Raw genomic sequence first — 24,172 nt, forward strand, 5'->3', positions numbered from 1 at the left:
TTTAGAGTCATAGAGTGATACAGTGTGGAAACTTGCCCACATCGGCCAACATGTCCCAGCTACACTAGTCCCACCTACCTGCGTTTGATCCATATCCCTCTAAACCTGTCTTATCCATGTACCTGTCAAACTGTTTCTTAAATGTTGGGATAGTCCCAGCCTCAACTACTTCTCAACCACCTACTCTGGGCAAGAGACTCTGTGCATCTACCTGATCTATTCCTCTCATGATTTTATACACCTTAATAAGATCGCCCCGCACCCTCCTGCACTCCATGGAATAGAGTCCCAGCCAACTCAACCTCTGCCTATAGCCCAGATCTTCTAACCCAGGCATCATCCTTGTAAACCTTCTCTGTACCTTTTCCAGCTTGATTACATATTTTCTATAACATGGTGTTAGACTTAATACTATGTTCAGACTTGTTCAGACAATACTTTCTCCTGTGTTATAAGACATCTGCTATTTGTCAAATCAGTTAGCGATCAGCATTATGAATGAATGACAGTATATTTTGGTCTGTTTCACTTCCATTTGTTTCAATCAGGTTTTCCAATGAATATGTAGCAAGAAACAGCAGATGCTAGTTTAAACAGAAGATAGACACAAAATCCTGAAGTAACTCAGCGGGACATGCAGCACCTCTTCAGTCTGAAGAAGGGTCTCGACCCAAAACATCACCCATTCCTTCTCTTCAGAGATGCTACCTGTCCCTCTGAGTTCCTCCAGCATTTTGTGTCTATTTCCAATGAATGTGCTGGTTTATGTTTGGTCAAGGAGCAGAACACAAAACAAAAATCAGGCTTTAATCTTTTAATTTTGGGAGATCTCACTGTGTGAATTGTTGACAGCCTCCAAGGCGACAACGAGGGGAGTGATCCTCTTCCATTTTAAAGTGCCACTTTTTGGTGTAATTTCTAATGTATAGTTCAGGGGCCGCGGAACGTTTTTGAACTTGGAACCGGGGGGGCTGAGCGATCAATGATCACCGGCCTCGTGGGAACCCAGTGATGGAGCGGAGCGATCGAGTGGGAGAGGGTGGCACAATTATTATATTTTGTTGTTGCTCGATCTCCAGACACTGGGGGATAACACAGGCCATCCCCCAACTCCCCCATTACACCCCCCCCCCCCCTCTCTCTCTCGGGGCCGATTCTCCCTCTCTCGGGGCCGACTCTCTCTCTCTCATTCTCTCTGGGCCCACAGGCCCACCCTCCCTCCCTCCCGCTCGGCGGCTAATCACATTGCTTCGTTCACTGCCCCATATCTTGACTGAACCGCGCTGTGAGTGGCCGATGAGTGGAGGGGAGGTAGGGTTTTGGGGGGGTAGTCGATTTCCCCCACGGCTGGTCATGGTTTTGCCACGCTCACTGTGCCTTTGTTCTGAGATTTTGGATAGCGGAGGTCCTCAGAAGAAGAGAAAAATACGCCTGCGGGCCTGGATAATTTCGGGTTATGAAGCATGTCTCGCCAAAAAAGTGGAGGGGCTGCAGCCCCCCTCCCCCGGTTCCGCGGCCCATGTAGTTTGTTCAGCTATATTGAAAGGTGATGATTAGTTTGTAACAATGGTCTCTGCACTTCAAAACTGATAAGTATATGAAATGCTTGGCATTATTAGTATAATCACAAATGTAATCAATGAAGTTATTATGCTTTTTCAGAAGGAACTGAAGTATGCTATAGTATAACATGTCAAGTATGGTGGCTATTCAACAGGATGTTGGATGGAGCATGGTTGCCAATTGATTGATGCAGCCAATTGGTTAAGTTGCATTGAAATGTAGCTACAATTATTCTGGGCTCTTTGTTATATTACAGTATTTTTTCTATTTGGAGTGGGAAGGATGTGATTTATAAATGTAACATAAGTGCAGGAATAACAGTGTGTCAGGCAGCATCTCTGGAGAAAAAGGATGGGTGACATTTCGGGTCAAAACCCTTCGTCAGACTGAAGAAGGGTCCAAACCCATCCTATTTTTCCAGAGATGCTGCCGGACTTGCTGAGTTACTCCAGCACTTTGTGTTTGTCACTGGTATAAGCCGGCATCTGCAGTTCCTTGTTTCTACAGTCTAACATAATTTGGTTATTTTGTTCTCCCCAAAGGTTGGTGAAAACTTTCAGAGGAAAAATGAGCTGAAGCTAATTGCCTCCGATCCAGATGAAAAACATCTGTTCAAAGTGGATAACTATGCTGCTTTAAACAATCTGCTGGCAGATCTTGAAAAAAATATAGTTGGAATTGAAGGTATTATTTGTACTTTATTCGGAACTGATCAAACAGGCATAAAACAAATTGCTCATCATAAATTATCAAGTACTTTCATCAATTGTCATAAAACAACACAGAGTCTGTATGGAGTTTGTACGTTCTCCACATGACCACATGGGGTTACTCCTCACATACTCCAAAGTTGTACAGGTTTGTAGGTTAATTGGCTTGGTATAAATGTAAAATTGAGTTAATTATTAAATTTACACACAACACAAAAAATGGCTGCGACGTGAAGAGTGGGGAAGGTTGCCAAGGTATGCAGCGGGATATATATCATAGAATGTAGTGCAACACAGGAATGGGCCCTTCAGCCCACAATGTTTGCACCAAACAAGATGCCAAGTTAAACTGATCACGTCTACCTGTACATGATCCATATCCCTCTATTCCCTGCACTTCCATGTGCCTTACTAAAAGCCTCTAAAACACCACTATCGTATGTGCCTCCATCACCACCACTGCATTCCTGGCCCCCAGCACCAAAGATCATATAGCAGAGCAAGATAGACCACTCCTGCTAAATGCAATGGGCTGACGTGTAGTACGCAACGGAGCGGAACGTGGGCCTTTTTTTCATCCATTTCAGTAACCCGACCCAACCCGACTCGCAGTGTAATCAACGTTGCGGGGGAACAGTTTGTGTTAATAAATTAAAATTCTGAAAATGAGGAGAAGATTTTTACCAAATAACTTATTTCTACGAGGATGTTTCTGTAACCGGCTTCCGTCTCCACACTAGTATCTTTGCTCCGCTATGGGATCTTTGGTGCAGAGACGGAAGCCGGTTACGGAAATGGGGCCGAAAATTACCCATGGATCTGCACATGACCGTACTAGGTCTTTTTCGTCGAGTGGGCTATCTTGCTTGCTATAGGATCTTTGCCCAACACTCTCTGCCTAAAAAAGCGTGCCCTGCACATCTCCATTCAACTTTCCCTCTCCCAGCTTCTAGTTAGGCCCTCTTGTGTTGGACATTTCCACCCTGGGAAAAGGTTCTGACCGTTTACCCTTCCATGCCATTCATAATTTTACATACTTAAAGCAAGTCACCCCCCCAACCTCCAAAGTTCAGTGAAATCACTCCTCTAACCACTTCCTGTAGCTGAAACCCCCTCATCCAGGCATCATTGTTGTAAACTTTTTCTGCACCCTTTCAAAAAGCCTCAACATCCTTCCTGTAATGGGGCGACCAGAACTGCATGCTATCCTCCAAAAGCAGCCTCACCAAAGACTTACAGAGCTGCATCATGACTTCCTGACTCTTATACTCAATGCCCATAGCAATGAAGGCAAGCATACCATAGACTTCTTTATCACTATCTACTTGTGCTACCACTTTCATTGAGCTATGAACTTGGACTCCAAGATCCCATTGCACATTAATGCTGTCAAGGATCTTGCCATTAACTGTATACTATCCCCTTGCATTCAACCTCACAAGTGCAACATCTTACACTTGCTCAGACTAAATTCCATCTAATCCCTCCATTCTCTCCAAAGCCCCCACATCCTTCCTGTTAGGGGGCAAACAGAACTTGGGGTGGTGCAGCGGTAGCGATGCTTCCATCCAGCTCCAGAGACTTGAGTCTATTCTGCCTACAGGTGCTGCCTGTACGGAGTTTGCAGGTTCTCCCTATGACCGCTTGGGTTTTCTCTGGGTGCTCCGGTTTCCTCCCACTTTCCAAAGATACGTTTGCAGGTTAATTGGCTTCTGTAAATTGTCCCTGGAGTTTAGGATAGAACTTGTGTATGGTATGGACTTGGTGTACCGAAGGGCCTGTTTCCACACTGTATCTCAAAACTAAACTAAACTAAACTAAACTGCACGCAATACTGTCAATGTAGACAAGCCAAAGTTTTATGAAGCTGCATGAAAATATGGTATTGGAACACAAGATCAGCCATGATCTAGTGCCGCAACCAGAGAGCAGTACTGAACTACTATCTACCCTACTAGTGACCCTCAGTCTATCCATGTTTAAGAAAGAACTGCAGATGCTGGAAAAATTGTAGGTAGACAAAAATGCTGGAGAAACTTTGCCGATGAGGCAGCATCTATGGAGTGAAGGAATAGGCGACGTTTCGGGTCGAGACCCTTCTTCGGACTGATGTCAGTGGGGGGGCGGGAAAAAGAAAGGAAGAGGCGGAAACAGTAGGCTTGTGGGAGAGCTGGGAAGGGGAGGGGAAGGAGGGAGAAAGCAGGGACTACCTGACATAGGAGAAGTCAATGTTCATACCGCTGGGGTGTAAACTTACCAAGCAAAATATGAGGTGCTGCTCCTCCAATTTGCGCTGGGTCTCACTCTGGCCATGGAGGAGGCCCAGGACAGAAAGGTTGGATTCGGAATGGGAGGGGGAGTTGAAGTGCTGAGCCACCGGGAGATCAGGTTGGTTAATGCGAACTGAGTGGAGGTGTTGGGCGAAGCGATCGTCAAGCCTGCGCTTGGTCTCACCGATGTAGAGAAGTTGACACCTGGAACAGTGGATGCAGTAGATGAGGTTGGAGGAGGTGCAGGTGAACCTCTGCCTCATCTGAAAAGACTGCTTGGGTCCTTGGATGGTCGAGGGGGAGGTAAAGCGACAAGTGTAGCATTTCCTGCGGTTCACGTAAACTAAACTAAATTAAACTAAATCTGAATGATGGCAGTAAGATGGAAGGCCAAATAGCCATGCATTTGTCTTCTGTGTTATGCTCACTGATCATATTTATTCTCTTTTTATTCCTTAATTCAACAGGTACCCAAGGACCAAACATTAGCGCCTTCCATCTCGAGCTGGCACAGATTGGATTTAGTGCAGATTACTCCAGTGATGTAAGATTTCATTATGCATTTATGACATTTTTTATGTAATCTAATTGAAAACGGATAAAATCGGCAAATGGGCTGAGGAATGGTTAGAATTTTGGCGGTCACAGTGGCGCAGCGGTAGAGTTGCTGTCTTACAGCGAATGCAGCGCCGGAGACCCGGGTTTGATCCTGACTACGGGTGCTGTCTGTACGGAGTTTGTACGTTCTCCCCGTGACCTGCGTGTGTTTTCTCCGAGATCTTCGGCTTCCACCCACACTCCAAAGACGTACAGGTTTGTAGGTTAATTGGCTTGGTAAATGTAAAAATTGTCCCTAGCGGGTGACGGATAGTGTTAATGTAGCAGTGTTGTTGTATGACAGCGCAGTTATCCTCTACACATAGGGGCTGATTCATGCTCTTAAATTTCTATTGTTAGAGCTAATACTATAAATTCCCTTCACTTCCAACACTCTGGTATGAACATGCAGAGCAGCTAGTTTCCTCTTTGTCTAGTTATTATATTGGCTTATGTGGACACATCTTTTATTAAATGAAAATGATTATTTCTGAGAGTTAACGTGATTATTATCAATATGAAATTCCCCTCTAATTTGTCTTTGGACTTTAGACTTTAGAGATACGGCGTGGAAACTGGCCCTTCGGCCCACTGAGTCCACGCTGACCAGTGATCACTAACGCACACCAGGGACAATTTACAATTTTACTTAAGCCAATTTACCTGCAAAACATCTTTGTAGTGTGAGAGGAAACCAATGCACCCAGAAAAAACCTACGTGGTCACAGGGAGAATGTACAGACAGCACCGGTAGTCAGGATCGAACATGGGTGACTGGCGCTAGAAGGCAACAGTTCAACTGCTGCGCCCTAAGTTGGAGGTGTTCGCTTTGTGGAATATCCCTATTTCACCTTGTTAGTGTTTGTCCTGCTGATTTGTGTAGGGAAGTGGCTGGGGCTCTTCCACACAATAATCTTTCCTCCATTTCCATCGCAAGTTGTCTGATTGCCCTGCGCTACAGTCCGGACAATAATCACCTGTCATATCCTTCCAGGGCAATATTTTACTTGGTGCTGTAGGAGCATATGATTGGACTGGAGGAGTAATGATGTACAATATAAATAATGGAACAACACAGTTTCTAAATGAATCCACACGAACACTTTCCGCTGCTTATGGTTATCTTGGTACGTAAAGTTTCATAATTTAACTTGTAGAATATGTACTAATGTCACGACATTGTGTTCAAGTACTGCACTTCAAACAAACAATAAACCCACATCAAATGTCCATACGTCATTACAAAAAGTGATTTCAGACGGGTATACTCTGAGCTCTGTGTATCCTGTTGATTATTTATTTGCTTCTTAGCGTATCAAGAACTCCAACAGCACGTAACAGCTTAATTACTCGGTGTAACTGAGCCTTGAGTAGCACCGACCATATTTGTGAAACTGTTTCAGCGAAATTATGATTAAAAAATATCCAGTGTATTTGGACTATAAATTCTGTACAGCCTGTGTTTATGGCATCACTAAATGTATGGTCTGATGGTGGATAAATCATCTGGACTACACCCCAGGGTTCTGAAAGAGGTGCCTTTGGAGATTGTGGAGGCATGAGGATTGCGGAGGCTTGTGGAGGATAGAAGATTGGCAGAGGGCAAAGTGTTCCGCAGGTTCAGAAAGCTGAAATGGTGCGATTCAGAAGATAGAGGTGAGGTCCCAAATGAACATTTATCATCAGTATTGACAAAGGAAACAGACTTTACAGTTGATGAATTCCGTGATATTTCATTCTCTCCTTATAACTCAGGCCCGCAAGTCAGGGAGATATACAGCACAGGAACAGGCCTTTTGGTACACCTTGTCCATGCTAACTATCTTGACAGACGCAGAGCTGACGGTAGAAGAGCTCAGCAAGGCCATTGACAGCCTGGCCTCAGGCAAGGCCCCAGGCAGCAACGGGATTCCCCCTGCCCTGATTAAGCATTGAAAGACTACCTTGCTGCTTCCTTTGTATGAAGTCCTCTGCCAGTGCTGGCAAGAAGGAGCTGTACCACAGGACATGAGTGATGCCACGATCATTACCCTCTACAAGAACAAGGGCGAGAGAAGCGACTGCAACTACAGAGGCATCTCCCTCCTCAACATCGTCGGCAAGGTCTTTGCTCGGGTCATCTTGATGTGCCTGCAGAAGCTGGCAGAACGTGTCTATCAAGAGTCACTGTGCGGTTTCCGAGCTGGAAGGTCAACAGTAGACATGGTCTTCTCCATTCGCCAGCTCCAGGAGAAGTGCAGAGAACAGCGGATGCCCCTGTATGTTGCTTTCATTGACCTCCCAAAGGCATTCGGCCTCGTCAACAGACATGGCCTATTTAAGGCTCTGCCAAAGTTCGGCTGCCTACCAAAACTGCAGAGCATGATAGAATCCTTCCACATCATGATAGAATCCTTCCACATCCTCCCACACTCTTTGGGATTTTCTTCGCTCTGCCCCTGAAACATGCCTTCGGCACCGCAACAGAGGGGATATACCTGCTTACTGGATCAGATGGCAGGCTCTTCAAACTCACCCGCCTCAGAGCAAAGACAAAAGTACGTGAAGCTCTCATCAGAGACATGTTGTTTGCCGACGACGCCGCAGTTGTGTCCCACACCCAGCAGGAACTACAGTCACTGATGGACAACTTCTATCGGGCATGCAAGGACTGCGGGCTGACCATCAGCCTGAAGAAGACGAACGTCTTGGGGCAGGATACAGAGGCGCCGCCTGTCATCACCATCGACGACTACGAACTCGATGCCGTCCATCAGTTCACGTACCTCGGCTCCACCATCACCGACAACCTCTCCTTGGACACAGAGATTGATAAGAGGATCGGGAAGGCAGCTACAACTCTTGCTCAACGCACAACTCGAGTGTGGACCAACCCAAAGCTGACAGTGAAGACAAAGATAGCAGTCTACAACACCCGTGTCATCCGCACGCTGCTGTACGGCAGTGAGACATGGACTACATATGCCAGGCAGGAGAGAAGACTCAACACCTTCCACCTGAGTAGCATCCGCCGTATCCTGGTCATATCCTGGCAAGACAGAGTGTCCAACGCCGAGATCCTGTCTGGCGCTGGCCTTCCCAGTATGTACACTCTACTCAGGCAGCGCAGACTGCAGTGGCTGGGCCAGGTCCACCGCATGGAGGATGGCCGTATTCCAAAAGCCATCCTCTATGGGGAGATGGCACCTGGGAGAACCATCGACCGCCCCCAGCTACGTTACAAGGACGTCTGGAAGAGAGATGCGAAGGCGCTCGACATCGATGTGGAGTCCTGGGAGAGCCTTGCAGCTGACCGCACGAGGTGGAGGGGTACCCTGAACCAACATCCCAAAACGGGGGAAGAGAAACTGATGAACGCAGCGGCAGACAAGCAGAAAGGAGCGCAGCAACTTCAACAAACTAGAGACCACACACAAATGTGACCTTTGCCACAGAGACTGTCGTTCCCGCATTGGTCTCTTCAGCCACAAGCGATGCTGCTCCAGCCAAGGTTTGGAGCAAGCAGCCAACAACTAGGATGCATCACCCATGGTCAGTCATGACCGAGGGGGGCAGACAATACTGTTCCGGTTACCCTGCTGTACGTATGCTGTCATTAAACTGGAAACGGTGCAAAAAAATTTATGTGGATGGTATTCGGTCTGGAAAGTTTGAATTATGAGGAGAGGATGGATAGGCTGGGTCTTTTATCTCTGGAGCGTAGGGGGGCAGATAATTGAAGTTGGAGGTATATAAAATCATGATGAAGTGAATAGCTAAAAGATTTTCCCTGGGTTAGTGGAGTCTAAAATTAGAGGACAAACTGAGAGGAGGAAAGTTTAAAAGGGACCTGAAGTGCAACCTTTTCATACAGAGGGTGATGTGTATTTGGGAGAAGCTGCCAGAGGAAATGATGGAGGCGGGTACAGGAGGCTGGTGCAATTATGACATTTGAAAGATATTTGGATAGTTATATGTATAGAAAAGGGTGTTTTTGGCGGGTGGGGGTTGGGGGATATGGACCAGGTGCAGGCAGGTAAGACTAGCTCAGTTAGGCAACTTGGTCGGCATGAATGAGTTAGGCCGAAATGCTGTTTTCAAGCTTTGTAACTCTATGAGTATCATTCTTATTTCTCTCTCCATGAATGCTGCCCAACATTGAATATTTCCAGCATTTTCAGCTTTAATTTCAGATTTCCAGAATTATCTGAATTTTCTTATGATCGTAATCGTAAGTGCGGCACGGTGGCGCAGCAGTAGAATTGCCACCTTACAGCGCCAGGGACCCGGGTTCGATCGTGACTATGGGTGCTGTCTGCACGGAGTTTATACTGTGTGCCTGTGTCCGCATGGGTTTTCTCTGGTGCTCATGTTTCCTCCCGCACTCCAAAGATGTACAGGTTTGTAGGTGAATTGGCTTCTCTAAATTCTCCCTACTGTGTGTAGAACTGGTGTTAGTGTGCAGGGATCGCTGGCGCTGTAAGGCAGCAGCTCTACTGTCCATTCTATTGACTCCATTGATGCTATTCTCTATCTGGCAGGGTACAGTGTGACTGGAGCAAGAGGAAATAATCAGCAACACCTTTACATTGCTGGGGCTCCCCGACGCAACCAGACAGGCCAGGTCATCGTGTTTGAGGCTGGAACTCCTGTCAAAATAAAGCAGTATCTTTCAGGACACCAGGTTAGTTCACTCTTGAAGCTAGAGCTCAGCACTTCAACATGTTGGCGATAAGGTTCAATAACTGGGACAGTGGTGCAGCAGTAGAGTTGTTGCCTTACAGCGCCAGAGACCCGGGTTCCATCCTGACTACGGGTGTTGTCTGTACGGAATTTGTACGTTCTCCCCGTGACCTGCGTGGGTTTCGCCGGGTGCTCCGGTTTCCTCCCACACTCCAAAGACGTACAGGTTTGTCCGCTGATTGGCTTGGTATCAATGTAAATTGTCCCTGGTGTGTGCAGGAGAGTGTTAATGTGCGTTGATCGCTAGTCGTGCCGACCAGAAAGGCCTGTTTTCTTGCTGTATCTCTATAGTAAAAAGTAAACTGAATTTATCTTTTTCAGCTGGGATCATACTTTGGCTCGGAGTTGTGTCCCCTCGATATAAATAACGACTCTGTAACAGATCTTCTGCTGGTGGGTGCTCCATTCTTTCACGTGCGTGGGGAGGAAGGCATGGTTTACGTCTACCACCTGAATGAAGAGGTACAAAATGGATTCATAGAATTACAAAGGCTATGGCACAGAGTAAGATGTTTTGGCTTGTTGTGTGCATGCCAGCTAAAATGCTGCTAATCATCATCAGCTCACAAAAAATGGTTTGGCAGGAAGGAACAAGGGCAAATATTGTAGTCAAAGACGTGAAGATTAGTAGACAGGTGCACAGCAACGAGAGAGGGAACACTGGTTGTTTAGTTTAGCTAAATTTAGTTTATTGTCACGTGTACGGATGTTCAGTGAAAAGCTTTTGTTGCATGCTAACCAGAAGACTATACATGATTACAATCGAGCTATTTACAGCTTATAGATCAGGAAAACATTTAGTGCAAGGTAAAGCCAGTAAAGTCCGATCAAAGATAGTCTGAGAGTCACCAATGAGGTAGATAGTAGTTCAGCACTGCTCTCTAGTTGAGGTGGGATGATTCAGTTGCCTGACAGCAGCTGGGAAGGAACTGTCCCTGAATCTGGAGGTGTGTGTTTTCACACTTCTATGCCTTTTGCCTGATGCGAGAGGGGAGAAGGGGAAGTGGCCAGGGTGTGACTTGCCCTTGATTATGCTGGTGGCCTTGCCGAGGCAGCGTGAGGTTTAATGGGAGTCAATGGAAGGGAGGTTGGTTTGTGTGATGGTCTGGACTGCATCCACAATTCGCTGCAATTTCTTGGTAACTGGAGAATGGAGTAATAAGGTGGAGATGGACACAAAAAGCTGGAGTAACTCAGCGGGACAGGCAGCATCTCGGGAGAAAAGGAAAGGGTGACGTTTCGGGTCCAGACCCTTTTTCAATTGGGTCTGTATAAGGGAGAGTTATTTCTGCAATCAGAAGCCTACAGTATGGCCAGTGGTATATCACAGTGATCGGTATTACTGTCCTATTGTTTATACAGTAACACCTAGATGTAGGAAATATGATTTTCAAATTTGCAACTGGCAGAAAATAAACAGAGGGTGGTGAGTGACTGGAATTCATTACCAGAGGTAGTGATGAAGGCAAATATGATAGTGGCATTTATACATTTTTGGATTATCACATGGATATGTACAGAATGGAGGGATATTGAATATGTGAAGGGAGATATGAGTTGGTCTGGGCATCATGTTCATCACAGATGCTGTGGGCCGATTACTCTGTTCCTGCGCGGTACTGTTCTATGGTGGTGTCGTGGATAATATCGAGGATAGTCTGAGACTGCAGAAAGATACTGGTAAGTTGGGCAGGGCAAAGATGGAGGGAATTTAATCCCGGTAAGTGTCAAGTGATGCTTTTTTGACATTAAATAAACGTCAGACATGGTCCCCAAGGGATATTGAGATATAGAATAAATTGATGTCCAGAAAATACAAAACACTCTCTTTGTGGCCTCAGCAGTGTTTAAAGAACTAGATATGACAGTGTTTCCTTGTTTTCACGAAACCCCAACCTGTCATACATTTTATTTTAATTTAACAGGGTATCTTTGATGACGAGATGATCTTGACTGGAGTCGGCAGTGCTTCCAATGCCAGGTTTGGCTTTGCCATAGTAAACATAGGTGACATTAACAAAGATAGTTACAATGATGTAGCTATTGGAGCTCCATTGGAAGAAGACCATGGTGGCAGCATCTACATCTTTAATGGGAAAATGGATGGCATCCACAAAACCTATTCCCAGGTGAGGTTACCTATTGGAGGCTCATTGTGGTTTGTAGTATTCAGGTTCTCAAGCCTCCCTACGTCTACCTTGAAGAACAATCGTCAACAGTGGTTAAATGTCGACACATGGTGATGGAGTAACTCAGCGGCTCAAGCAGCATCTCTGGAGAACATGGATGGGTGACGCATCGGGTTGGGAACCTTCTTCAGACTGATTGTAGGGACATGTGAGGTGGAGGAGAAAACAGGAAGGGAGGATGGACAGAACAAAGCCTGGCAAGTAATAGGTTGATATAGGTGAGGGAGGGGGCAAGGGTCGACAGGGATATGGTGGACAAAGGCCAGAGATACAAAGGCAGAAGGTGCGAGACAAAAAGATTGAAATGTTGTGAATAGTTTCGCTGAACACCTTCGCTCAGTCTACCTGGACCTACCTGATCTCTTGGTTGCCAAACACTTTAATTCCCCTTCCCAATCCCACACAGACCTTTCTGTCCTGGGCCTCCTCCATTGTCTGAGTGAGGCCAAATGCAAACTGATGGAACAACATCTCATATTTCGCTCGGGCAGCTTACAGCCCAGCAGTATGAATGGTGATTTCTCTAACTTTAGGTAACCCCGGCATCCCCTCGCTCTCTCTGTCCCTTCCTCACCCAATTCATTGTACTAGGTTCAAAGTCGTCTTGTTGAGTTGCATTGTCCATAACTAATTTTCACCTTGCCTTGCAGCTAACAATGGCTTGAGTCCTTTATCATCGTTAGTTTTTTGCATATCATTTATTTGTTCTATATCTCCCTATATCAGCAGCTATATATCTCTGACTCTCACTCTGAAGAAGGTCTGGACCTGAAAAGTCACCAACAGTATTCCTTTTCTCCAGACATGTGTCTCACCTGTTGAGTTATTCCAGGTTTTTGTGTCTATATAGTCACATTTGAAGGTTTCAACTCCAAACCTGCCCAGTTTTGTGACACAATAATAGCCTCTGCACCATCTTTGTGGGCTGGTGATGTACAGCCTAGTCTGCTCCATGTTGGTTGGCTTCTGCCACCAGCTATCTGCGATCATGTATTGCAAATGAGAGGGAAATGTGAGATGCAATATGTTTGGATGATGCAAGGTTGTCAATGTTTGGGATCTCTGAGGTGTTACGGTAAGACTTTTTGCGGTGCTAGAAGAAGCTTACGGCATAATTAGACATAGATAATAGACAATAGGTGCAGGAGTAGGCCATTCGGCCCTTCGAGCCAGCGTGATCACTGTGATCATGGCTGATCATTCACATTTAGTACCCCCGTTCCTGCCTTCTCACCAGCTAGATGCAGGAAGATTGTTCCCGATGTTGGGGAAGTCCAGAACAAGGGGTCACAGTTTAAGGATAAGGGGGAAATCTTTTAGGACCGAGATGAGGAAAACATTTTTCACACAGAGAGTGGTGAATCTCTGGAATTCTCTGCCACAGAAGGTAGTTGAGGCCAGTTCATTGGCTATATTTAAGAGGGAGTTAGATGTGGCCCTTGTGGCTAAAGGGATCAGGGGGTATGGAGAGAAGGCAGGTACAGGATACTGAGTTGGATGATCAGCCATGATCATATTGAATGGCGGTGCAGGCTCGAAGGGCCGAATGGCCTACTCCTGCACCTATTTTCTATGTTTCTATGTTTCTATATCCCCTGACTGCTATCTTTAAGAGCTCTATTTAACTCTCTCTAGAAAGCATCTAACTCTCTCTGGAAAGCATCCAGAGAATTGGCCTCCACTGCCTTCTGAGGCAGAGAATTCCACAGATTCATAATTCTCTGGGTGAAAAGGCTTTTTCATGAAGAAGGGTCCTGACCTGAAACGTTACCCATTCCTTCTCTCCAGAGATGCTGCCTATCCCGCTGAGTTACTCCAACATTTTGTGTCTACCTTAGGTTTGTATATATTGGATTATGTTCATAAGTTGTAGGAGCAATATAAGGCCATTCCGCCCATCAAGTCTACTCCTCCATTCGATCACGGCTGATCTATCTTTCCCTCTGAACCCCATTCTCTTGCCTTCTCCCCATAACCCCTGACATCCGTATTAAGCAACCTGATAATGTGCAATGGATAATGCAAATGTTCAGGAAATATTTTAATTCCCCGTCTCCTCTGATGCACATTTTCCTCTTTGTGTCATTTAGCGAATACAGGGGAAGGATGTGATGAGTGGTCTTCAGTACTTTGGGCAATCAATAGATGGAGGATCGGATGTGGATGGAGATGGACTTCTTGATATTACAGTCGGTGCAAAGGACAATGTTGTGGTGCTCAGGTATGTAGCTATATTTAACATTATACTTTGTGACAAAACATTTGGTTACCCTGCTGCTTTTTTTTTTTGCTGACAACTGCCTTTATCATATTACTCGTTGGAGCTTAGAAGGTTGAGGGGGGTCCTCATTGAGACAAGACAAAGAACCAGACAAAAACCTGGAATGTAGAATTGTGTTCAGTTCTGGGCACCGTCTTAAAGGAAAGATGTTGTCAAGCTGGAAAGGGTATAGAGAAGGTAGACAAAAATGCTAGAGAAACTCAGCGGGTGAGGCAGCATCTATGGAGCGAAGGAAATAGGCAACATTTCCGGCCAAAACGTTGCCTATTTCCTTCGCTCCATAGATGCTGCCTCACCCGCTGAGTTTCTCCAGCATTTTTATCTACCTTCGATTTTCCAGCATCTGCAATTCCTTCTTAAACAAAGGGTACAGATAAGATTTGCGAGGATGTTGCCAGGGCTAGAGGGTCTGAGTAGGCTGGGTCTCTATTCCTTGTAGCGCAGGGGGATGAGGGGTGATCTTACAAAGGTGTATAAAATCATGAGAGGAATAGATCGGGTAGATGCACAGAGTCTCTTGCCCAGAGTAGGTGAATCGAGGACATAGCTTTCAGGTGAAGGGGAAAAGATTTAATAGGAATCTGAGGAGTAACTTTTCCACACAAAGGGTGGTGGGTGTATGGAACAAGCTGCCAGAGGAGGTAGTTGAGGCAGGGACTATCCCAACTTTTAAGAACCAGTTAGACAGATACATGGATAGGACAGGTATGGAGGGATATGGACCAAATGCTCGCAGGTGGGACTAGTGTAGCTGGTACATGTTGGCCAGTGTGAGCAAGTTGAGCTGAAGGGCCTGTTTCCACACTGTATCACTCCATGACTCTAGAAGAAGACTGACTCGTACTGTGCTGGAGCCAGGTGCTCGGTCTCCTCATACCTACCCCTTGGTCATGACCTCACAGGCGAACACCAGGCCATCCTCTCCCGGACTGGTTCCAATCTCAACACCTCTGGCTATCTGCCCTCTACAGCCTCCAACCTAATCATTTTCCAGCCCCGCACTGTTATCATTTCTAGAGGGCTTTATACAAAAATAGGAATGTAATGCCGAAGCTCTATAAGGTGCTGGTAAGGCCGTATTTGGAATATTGTGATCAATTTTGGGCATCATATCTGAGGAAGGATGTACTGGCTCTGGAGAGGATCCAGAGGAAGTTTACAAGAATGATCCCAGGAATGTGTAGGTTAATCTATGATGAGCGTTTGTCGGCTCTCACTGCAGTTTAGAAGGATGAGGAGTGACCTAATTGAAACATACAGAATAGTGAAAGGCTTGGATAGAGTGAATGTGGAGAGGATGTTTCCACTAGTGGGAGAGTCTAGGACTAGAGGTCATACTCAGAATTAAAGGACGTTCTTTTAGGAAGGAGATGAGGCGAAATTAGTCAGAGGATGGTGAATCTGTGGAATTCTTTGCCACAGAAGGTTGTGGAGATCAAGTCAGTGGATATTTTTAGGGCAGAGATAGATTGATTCTTGATCAGGAGTCAGAGGTTATGGGGAGAAGGCAGGATAATGGGGTTAGGAGGGAGAGATAGATCAGCCATGATTGAATGGCAGAGTAGACTTGATGGGCCGAATGGCCTAATTCTACTCCCATCCCTTATGGCCTTTTCATCCTCCCCACATTTGACCAACAGGACCTCCCTGACACACACATTGCTTCTGCCTGCACCTGCTCTACATAAGTAATCTCCAAATACCTTGATTCCATCCACTGACTAGCTTCATAGATTATGACATTTTTAATCATGGGATGTTTAATAAGTCAAAATGAAATGTCAGAGTGGTGGCACAGAATAGTGACGGGAGAATGATAATCAACATGTGACGAGAAGGGACAGAAATAGATGAAAACGTAAGCAAAAAAATAATAATCTGGACCAAATAAGAATTGTAAACAAAGGATTAAAGCTATTTATTTGAATGCAACAAGATAGATGAGTTGATAGCACAAATCATAAAGTGTGATAGACCCAAAGTGTTAGAGTAACTCAATGGGTCAGGCAGCATCTCTGGAGAAAAGGGATGGGTGATGTATCGAATCTGAACACTTCTTCAGACTGAAAGTAGAGGGGAGGGAACTAGAGGTAGGGAAAGGCCAGAACAAAGCAGGGCCGGCAACAGATGACCAAGGAAGGGTGAAGCCCACAATGGCCCATTGTTGGCTGGGGAAGCGGTGACAACGAAGGTGACAACAACAGGGATGCAAACAGTGGAACTAGTATGACGACTCGAGTGAGGGAGGGGGGAACGAGAGGGAATGTAATGGTTGCTTGAAATGAGAGAAATCACCATTCATACCGCTGGGTTGTAAGCTGCCCAAGTATGATAATGTTTTTGCAGTTGCATGTTTAGTTTAGTTTAGAAATACAGCGCGGAAACATGCCCTTCGACCCACCAAGTTCGCGCCAAGCAGAAATCCCTGCACATTAACACTACCCTACACACACAAGGGACAATTTACAATTATACCAAGTCAATTAACCTACAAACCTGTACGTCTTTGGAATGTGGGAGGAAAGTGGAGATCCCGGAGAAAACCCACGCAGGTCACGGGGAAAACTTACAAACTTTCTACAGACAGCACCCGTAGTCAGGATCGAACCAGGGTCTCTGGCGCTGTAAGGCAGCAACTCTATTGCTGCGCTACCGTGCCAGCCCTGTGATTTAGATTAGGTGCTCAGTATTCTGGATTAAACAATGTTCCAAAAGGGTAACTATTAGGGACTGGAGCTGTTGTAACTTGATGAATCAAGTCAAGTACCGGAGTGTTGCTGGGCCATGATCTAGATGTGGTGGATGGTGATGTGAAACAAGTTCTAGTAATAGAGTCACTCAAGACAGGCCCATCGGCACAACTCGATGCCAACCAAGATGCCCCATCCAAGCTACTTCTATTTTCCCACGTTTGGCCCACAACCCTCTAAATTTTTCCTATGAGTGTACTAGTCCAAATTTATTTTAAATGTTGTTATGGTACATGCCTCCACTATTTCCTCTGACTGTTCGTTCCATATACCCACCACCATCTGTGTGCAAACGTTGCCAATTCAAGTTCCTATTTAATCTTTGCTTTCTCACTTACTCTCAGCCCTCTAATTCTTGATTTCCCGAGCCTGGGAAAAGACAATGCATACACCACATCTATAGCGCTTGTACATTTTTGCACCTCTATAAGAATACCCTGTCTCCTGTACTTCAAAGAATAACGTTTTTTAGCCCTTACAATCACTCCCTGTAGCTATGGCCCTCAAGTCCTGGAAATGTCTTCGTAAATCATCTCTGCGCTCTTTCCAGCTTAACGGCATCTTTCCTGCAGCAAGATGACCAAATATCCCAGTTATTAACCATATTAACTTCCCTTCACACCCCCTTACCACCCTTTCTGTCCTGGGCCTCCTCCAATGACAAAGTAAGGTCACACGCAAACCGGACAAACAGCACCACATATTTGGCTTACAATTCAGTGGTATGAGCATTGAATTCTCCCATTTTAAATGACACCCCCCCCCCCCCCCCCCACCTCTTTCTCTCTCGCCCCTTCCTGTATACTCCCCCACCCTGATGCACACCCAATTTCCAGTCCCTTTATGCCCCCCGCTTGTCCCTCCCACCTATATCCTGGCGGTGCAGTGGTATAGCTCCTGCCTTACAGCGACAGAGACCCGGGTCCGATCCTGACTACAGGTGCTGTCTGTACGGAGTTTGCACGTTCTCCCCGTGACCTGCGTGGGTTTTCTTCGAGATCTTCGATTTCCTCCCACATTCCAAAGACGTACATATTTGTCCCTAGTGTGTGTAGGATAGTGTTAATGTGCGAGAATCGGAGGTTGGTGCATTTGGTGAGAAAGAGTTGCCCCCAACTCTTTCTCAGCTTTCTCCCCCTATCAGTTTGAAGAAGGGCTCTGCCCTGATATGTTGCCTGTCCATGCCCTCCACAGAGGCTGCCTGGCCCAGTACTGGTTCCTCCAGTACTTTGTGTTTTACTCAAGACTCTAGCATCTGCAGTTCCTTGTGTGTTCATAAGTTCAAAGAGCAGAATTAGGCCATTTGGCCAATCAAGTCTACTCTGCCATTCAATCATGGCTGATCTATCTTTCCCCTCAACTCCATTCTCCTGCCTTCTCCCCATAACCCCTGACACCCTTAATAATCAAGAATCTGTCAATCTCTGTCTCAAAAAATATCCATTGACTTGGCCTCCATAGCTGTCTGGGGCAATGAATTCCACAGATTCACCCCCATCTGACTAAAGAAATTCCTCCTCATCTCCTTTCTAAAGGTGCGTCCTTTTATTCCGAGGCTATGACCTCTGTTCCTAAACTCTCCCACTAGTGGAAACGTCCTCTCCACATCCACCCTATCCAGGCCTTTCACTATTCTGGGCATTTCACTGAGATCCCCCCTCATCTTTCTAAACTCCAGCAAGTACAGGCCCAGTGCCATCAAACACTCATCATAAGTTAACCCAACCATTCCCAGGTCTCCGTTTTGCAGCTGAACTAGGAGCTATTGTTATACAAAAGATGTTTACATTTATGTTTGATTTTGGGACTTTAACATAATCTCATAATTTTTTACAGCTCAAGACCAATTATCAACATCGAGGTGAATGTCACATTTTCGCCAAAGATGGTGCCTCTGTCTTTTGCAACTTTCAACGAGCAGAAGAAAACTATTCAAGTTTCAGTGTGTTTTACTACTCTATCAAAGTTTGGACCATTAGGTAATTTTTGAGTTAGAATTCATAAGTGAATATCAGAGTGCCATTTTGCAGAGAACCATTAAGCTAGGACAGATAAAAGTAGTGATAATTGCTGGAGATATCATTGAGGCTATAATTTTGCTTATACAATTGCAATGGTATACCATAAACAGAAACTTGGAAATGAGCAGCCTAAACAATCGGAGGCACGGTTGCGCAGCAGTAGAGTTGCTGCCTTAGAGTGCCAGAGACCCAGGTTCGATCCTGACTACGGGTGCTGTCTGTACGGAGTTTGTACGTTCTCCCCGTGACCCGCGTGGGTTTTCTCTGACATCTTCAGTTTCCTCCCACACTCCAAAGACTTACAGGTTTGAAGATTAATTGACTTGGTATAAATGTAAAAATTGTCCCTAGTGTGTATCGGATCGTGTTAGTGTGCAGGATTGATGGTCGGTGTGGACTCAGTGGGCCAAAGGGCTGTTTCTGCGCTGTATCTCTAAACTAAACTAATCTAAATGGCATTATATTTGCTATGGACATTATGGGCCGAAGAGCCTTTAATCCTATGCCCTATCGCCCCATGTTTTATGATGTTCCCACAGCCAAGTTTTCAACGAATTGAGTGAAAATATTTCCTCATCTGCTTTGAACATCTGGGAAAAGCATGACATTTTTTTTTAAAGTAAGCAATTTGCCTTGAAAATTAATGACATAATGCATTTTCCCACACCTGTATAATTAAAAATCTTTTGTTTGGCCGAACACCCATTTCTAGGTCTTTTCACATCACTTAGAAAATGTCCAAATTTGACAATTTGCACATTTTCTAGGTGATGTAAATTTGGTAATTGGTAAATTGGAATTTACCATCAGGGACACATAAGATAATCACAGTGGGGGTCTGAAGAAGGGTCTTGACCCGAAATGTCATCCATTCATTCCGTCCAGAGATGCTGCCTGTCCCGCTGAGTTACTCCAGCTTTTTGTGTCTTATCTACACATAGGATGATGGACCCTGTGTGTACCATTTCATCTGTAACATTGAAATGAACTTTGGACTATTTTGACATGTGGGGGAATTGCCCTAATGGCACTACTCCTACAGTGTCACCCCTGAAGTCAGCTGGATAAGTAAAATACATATCTCATGTCACTACATTAAACTACCTCTCCCGTTCCACGTTACACTGTCCATATCCTGCTGTATGCGCTCCAGACACAAAGTCAATGTATCATTCCTCCTCCTCAAGATACAGCAGTAATGCTGCTTTATCCACATATTCTTCATCTAATGTTAGTACCCCGTTCCTACCTTCTCCACAGACTCCGCTATCTTTAAGAGCCCTATCTAGCTCTCTCTTGAAAGTATCCAGAGAACTGGCCTCCACCTCCCTCTGAGGCAGAGAATTCCAAAGACTCACAACTCTCTGTGTGAAAAAGTGTTTCCTCATCTCCATTCTAAATGGCTTACCCCTTATTCTTAGACTGCCCCCTGGTTCTGGACTCCTCCAACATCGGGAACATGTTTCCTGCCGCTAGCGTTCCCAAACCCTTAATAACCTTATATGTTTCAATAACATCCCCTGTCATCCTTTTAAATACAAGCCCAGCTGCTCCACTCTCTCAGCATATGACAGTCCCGCCATCCCGGGAATTAATCTTGTGAACCTCCCTCAATAGCAAGAATGTCCTTCCTCAAATTTGGAGACCAAAACTGCACACAATACTCCAGGTGTGGTCTCACTAGGACCTCACTATTGAAAACTTAACTGGGATTAATGATAGGATGGGACTCTTCAAAGATTTCATGAGTGTGGTCTAAGATGCAAGAGGTGAAATAATATTGTAAATAAGACTTAAAATGTTGGTAGATTGTAGGAATCAATAACAGTGTTTAATTGTACATCATATAAAATTATGTGTGAGATTAGAATCAAGTGGTATGTCAGGAAACAATCAAACAACCAAAGGTGGTGACTCTGTGGAATTCATTGCCACAGAAGGCTCCGGAGGCCAAGTCAATTAATATTTTTAGAGATAGATAGATTCTTGATTAGTATGGGTGTCAGGGGTTATGGGGAGAAGGCAGGAGAATGAGGTTGGGAGGGAGAGATAGATCAGAGAGATTGAATGGTGGAGTAGACTTGATGGGCCGAATTCTGCTCCAATCACTTTTCAACTTATGAAATTAGAGAGGAAATCTTAATAGATTTTATTCTGCATATTTTATAGATTTGAAGAATTCTTTTGTCAATTATACCATCAACCTGGACAAAAAACAGAAAAATAAAAGGGCGATGTTTACAAAAAGTGATGCAACTCCTGTGTCCCTGTCAGATTCTGTGAGGATTTCTACTGCAGGTTGCAAAAACTATTTAATCACTCTCCAGGTAAGATGGGAAAGGTCTTCAAAAGAAGACAATAGTTTTTAGTTGTACACTTTAACTTTTAATCATTAGCCATCCTGCTGCACTTTTTCCTAATAGTTCAGTATAATGGCTGTCCCCTCTTCTCACTGTTGTCACAGTGGTAGATTTGCAGCCTTACAGCGCCAGAGCCCCGGGTTCGATCCTGTCTACGGATGCTGTCTATATGGAGTTTGTACTTTCTCCCTGTGACCGTGTGGGTTTTCTCCGGTTTCCTCCCACACTCCAAAGATGTGCAGGTTTGTAGGTTAATTGGCTTCGGTAAAATTGTAAATTTGCCCTAGTGTGTAGGATAGTGCTAGTGTATGGGGTGATCATTGCTCGGCGCGGACTCCGTGGGCCGAAGGACCTATTTCTGCGCAGTAGCTCTAAAGTCTAAAGTCTATCATCCTGCATGAAGTACAGATTCCTGAAGCCCCACACTACCAGGTTCAGGAACCTACATCTATCAGATTCTTGAAACAATTATGTTTTTTCATCTATGTACAATTTATGTATAGTTTGTTCTTTGTGTATTTATCTGAGACTGCATATCTGTGATGCTGCTGCAAGCAAGATTATCATTATATCTGTAGCTCAAGTACTTGTGTGTACTTGTGCATATGATAATAATCCCAATTTGAAATGCCAAATAAATCCATGTAGTCTCAAATATTCAGTCTTAATCCTCCTTAAGATCTTCTCACCTAATCTATACCTCTATAAATGTACCTCTAACCCTCCTACTCTCCAGAGTAAAAAGTCCTAGCCTTTCCAATCTCTCCTTATAACCCAAGCCCTCCAAAATGTTATTAAGCAACTGAATCATCCTACCATAACTAGAGAGCAGTCCTGAACTACGGGTGCACAACCTTTTATCCGAAGATCCAAATAACGAAAACCTCCGAATAACGGACATTTTTTCGGTCCTTGAAGAAAGGTCCTTGAAAACGTTCACCGAGGGCGGCCCGCAGAGGTGACAGCGGAACCTCCGGTCGGTCCTCGAAGAAAGGGGAACTAAATCCCCATTCATAAAAGAGAAGGTGAGGGTATATTGCGCGGGAGGGTTAATAATTGACAATATGCTGCTGCCTGCCCGCTGAGTTAAAAAGTTCCCACGGTAGACTCACGATACACAGTGTATCGTGAGTCTTGCGTGGGAACGTTTTAACTCAGCGGGCAGGCAGCGTCGCTCCCTTCAGTTTCACCCCACCTACACCCCTCTGCTTCCCGGCCATGTGTGTGACCCCTTCCCTCCCCTCTCCAGCTCCCCGCCCATTGCACTGGCGCGGGGGCTTTGCACTGTCTTCATGTCGGCAATGCCAGCAGGTCAGTGCCAGTTACCGGAGACGTCAGGACCAACGGGACACCGACCCCCAGGCCCACTGCAAGCACGGAAATCCCAGAGACCCACAGCCAGCAGCAGCCCAGCCCCGTTCCAACTCCAGAGGAAAACTGCAAACTGGCCGGAGACGTCAGGACCACCAGAAGCCGTTCCCCGATGGGCCGCTACGGCGACAAGTGGCAGTTCACCCACAGCCCGAGCTGTGCCCCCTCATCGTGACACCGACCCCCAGGCCCACTGCAAGCACGGAGATCCCAGATCAGCAACTCCAGCCCAGCCCCGCTCCAGGTACGTCTTGTTCTTGAGGGGGGCGCAGCTCGGGCTGTAGGCGAACTGCCACTTGTCGCCGTAGCGGCCCATCGGGGAGCGGATTCCTCTGGAGATGGAGGGGGAGGGGGGTATTGTGCTGTTTGATCGCCCCCTACTATCCCAGGGACAGGGAGACAGGACGTTCACCGAGGGCGGCCCGCAGAGGTGACAGCGGAACCTCCGGTCGGTCCTCGAAGAAAGGGGAACTAAATCCCCATTCATAAAAGAGAAGGTGAGGGTATATTGCGCGGGAGAGTAGGAATCCCAAAACAAAGTTGAGTGAGCGTTCGCCGAGGGTGGCCCGCAGAGGTGACAGCGGAACCTCGGGTCGGTCCTGGAAGAAAAGGGAACTAAATCCCCTTCATAAAAGAGAAGTGGAGGGTATATTGCCCGGGAGGGTATATCGCCTACCTGGAAGAAACCGGACATTTTTTCCAGGATGTCGTCTGCGCACCAAAGCTCACCAAAGCTCACGTTTGGCGCCAAACGCACGTCGCCTCTGCTGCACACGGATATAAGAGTGTGAAAATGTCGCCTTAGGCCGCCTAAGGGCATGTAGCCCTGCTAGGGTGACATGAGTGCGAGAGGTGATTCAATGCTGCGGTCACATTTACAAATTCAGGAATTCATTCAACACACTGCATTTCATACAGACATTTATTCTGCAAGAAAAAACTACATTGAAGACTCAAACTCGCAACCGAGGAACTGACGGGATCAAGGCACAAACTCGCGACCTTGCGGATATGTGCCGAGCACTCAACCACTGAGCCAGCCATTAAAATCTACGCAAAAAAATTTCCATTCCGAAGGCCGAGTAATTCCGAATTACGAAAAGTGTCTGGTCCCAAGGCTTTCAGATAAAAGGTTGTGCACCTGTACTAACTACCTCATTGATGACCTTCGGACTATCCTTGATCGGACTTTACTGGCTTTACCTTGCACTAAACGTTATTCCCTTATCATGTATCTATCCACTGTAAATGGCTTGATTGTAATCATGTATTGTCTTTCTGCTGACTGGATAGCACGCAACAAAAGATTTTCATTGTACACTGTACACGTGACAATAA

General features: G+C 45.7%; 1 protein-coding gene across 1 annotated transcript in view; it reads left to right on the top strand.

Annotated features, from left to right (window-relative positions):
* The window catches only part of itgae (integrin subunit alpha E), a 116,830-nt gene that overhangs the window by 56,517 nt on the left and 36,141 nt on the right, over window positions 1–24,172 (top strand). The window contains exons 10-18 of the mRNA XM_033045589.1: window positions 2,106–2,247; window positions 5,011–5,087; window positions 6,135–6,267; window positions 9,661–9,803; window positions 10,184–10,324; window positions 11,788–11,991; window positions 14,142–14,272; window positions 18,919–19,061; window positions 21,273–21,430. Coding sequence (XP_032901480.1) covers window positions 2,106–2,247; window positions 5,011–5,087; window positions 6,135–6,267; window positions 9,661–9,803; window positions 10,184–10,324; window positions 11,788–11,991; window positions 14,142–14,272; window positions 18,919–19,061; window positions 21,273–21,430 — 1,272 coding nt within the window. The remainder of the gene's footprint in view (window positions 1–2,105; window positions 2,248–5,010; window positions 5,088–6,134; window positions 6,268–9,660; window positions 9,804–10,183; window positions 10,325–11,787; window positions 11,992–14,141; window positions 14,273–18,918; window positions 19,062–21,272; window positions 21,431–24,172) is intronic.

The sequence above is a fragment of the Amblyraja radiata genome, chromosome 28 (genome assembly GCF_010909765.2).
Source record: "Amblyraja radiata isolate CabotCenter1 chromosome 28, sAmbRad1.1.pri, whole genome shotgun sequence".
NCBI lineage: Eukaryota > Metazoa > Chordata > Chondrichthyes > Rajiformes > Rajidae > Amblyraja > Amblyraja radiata.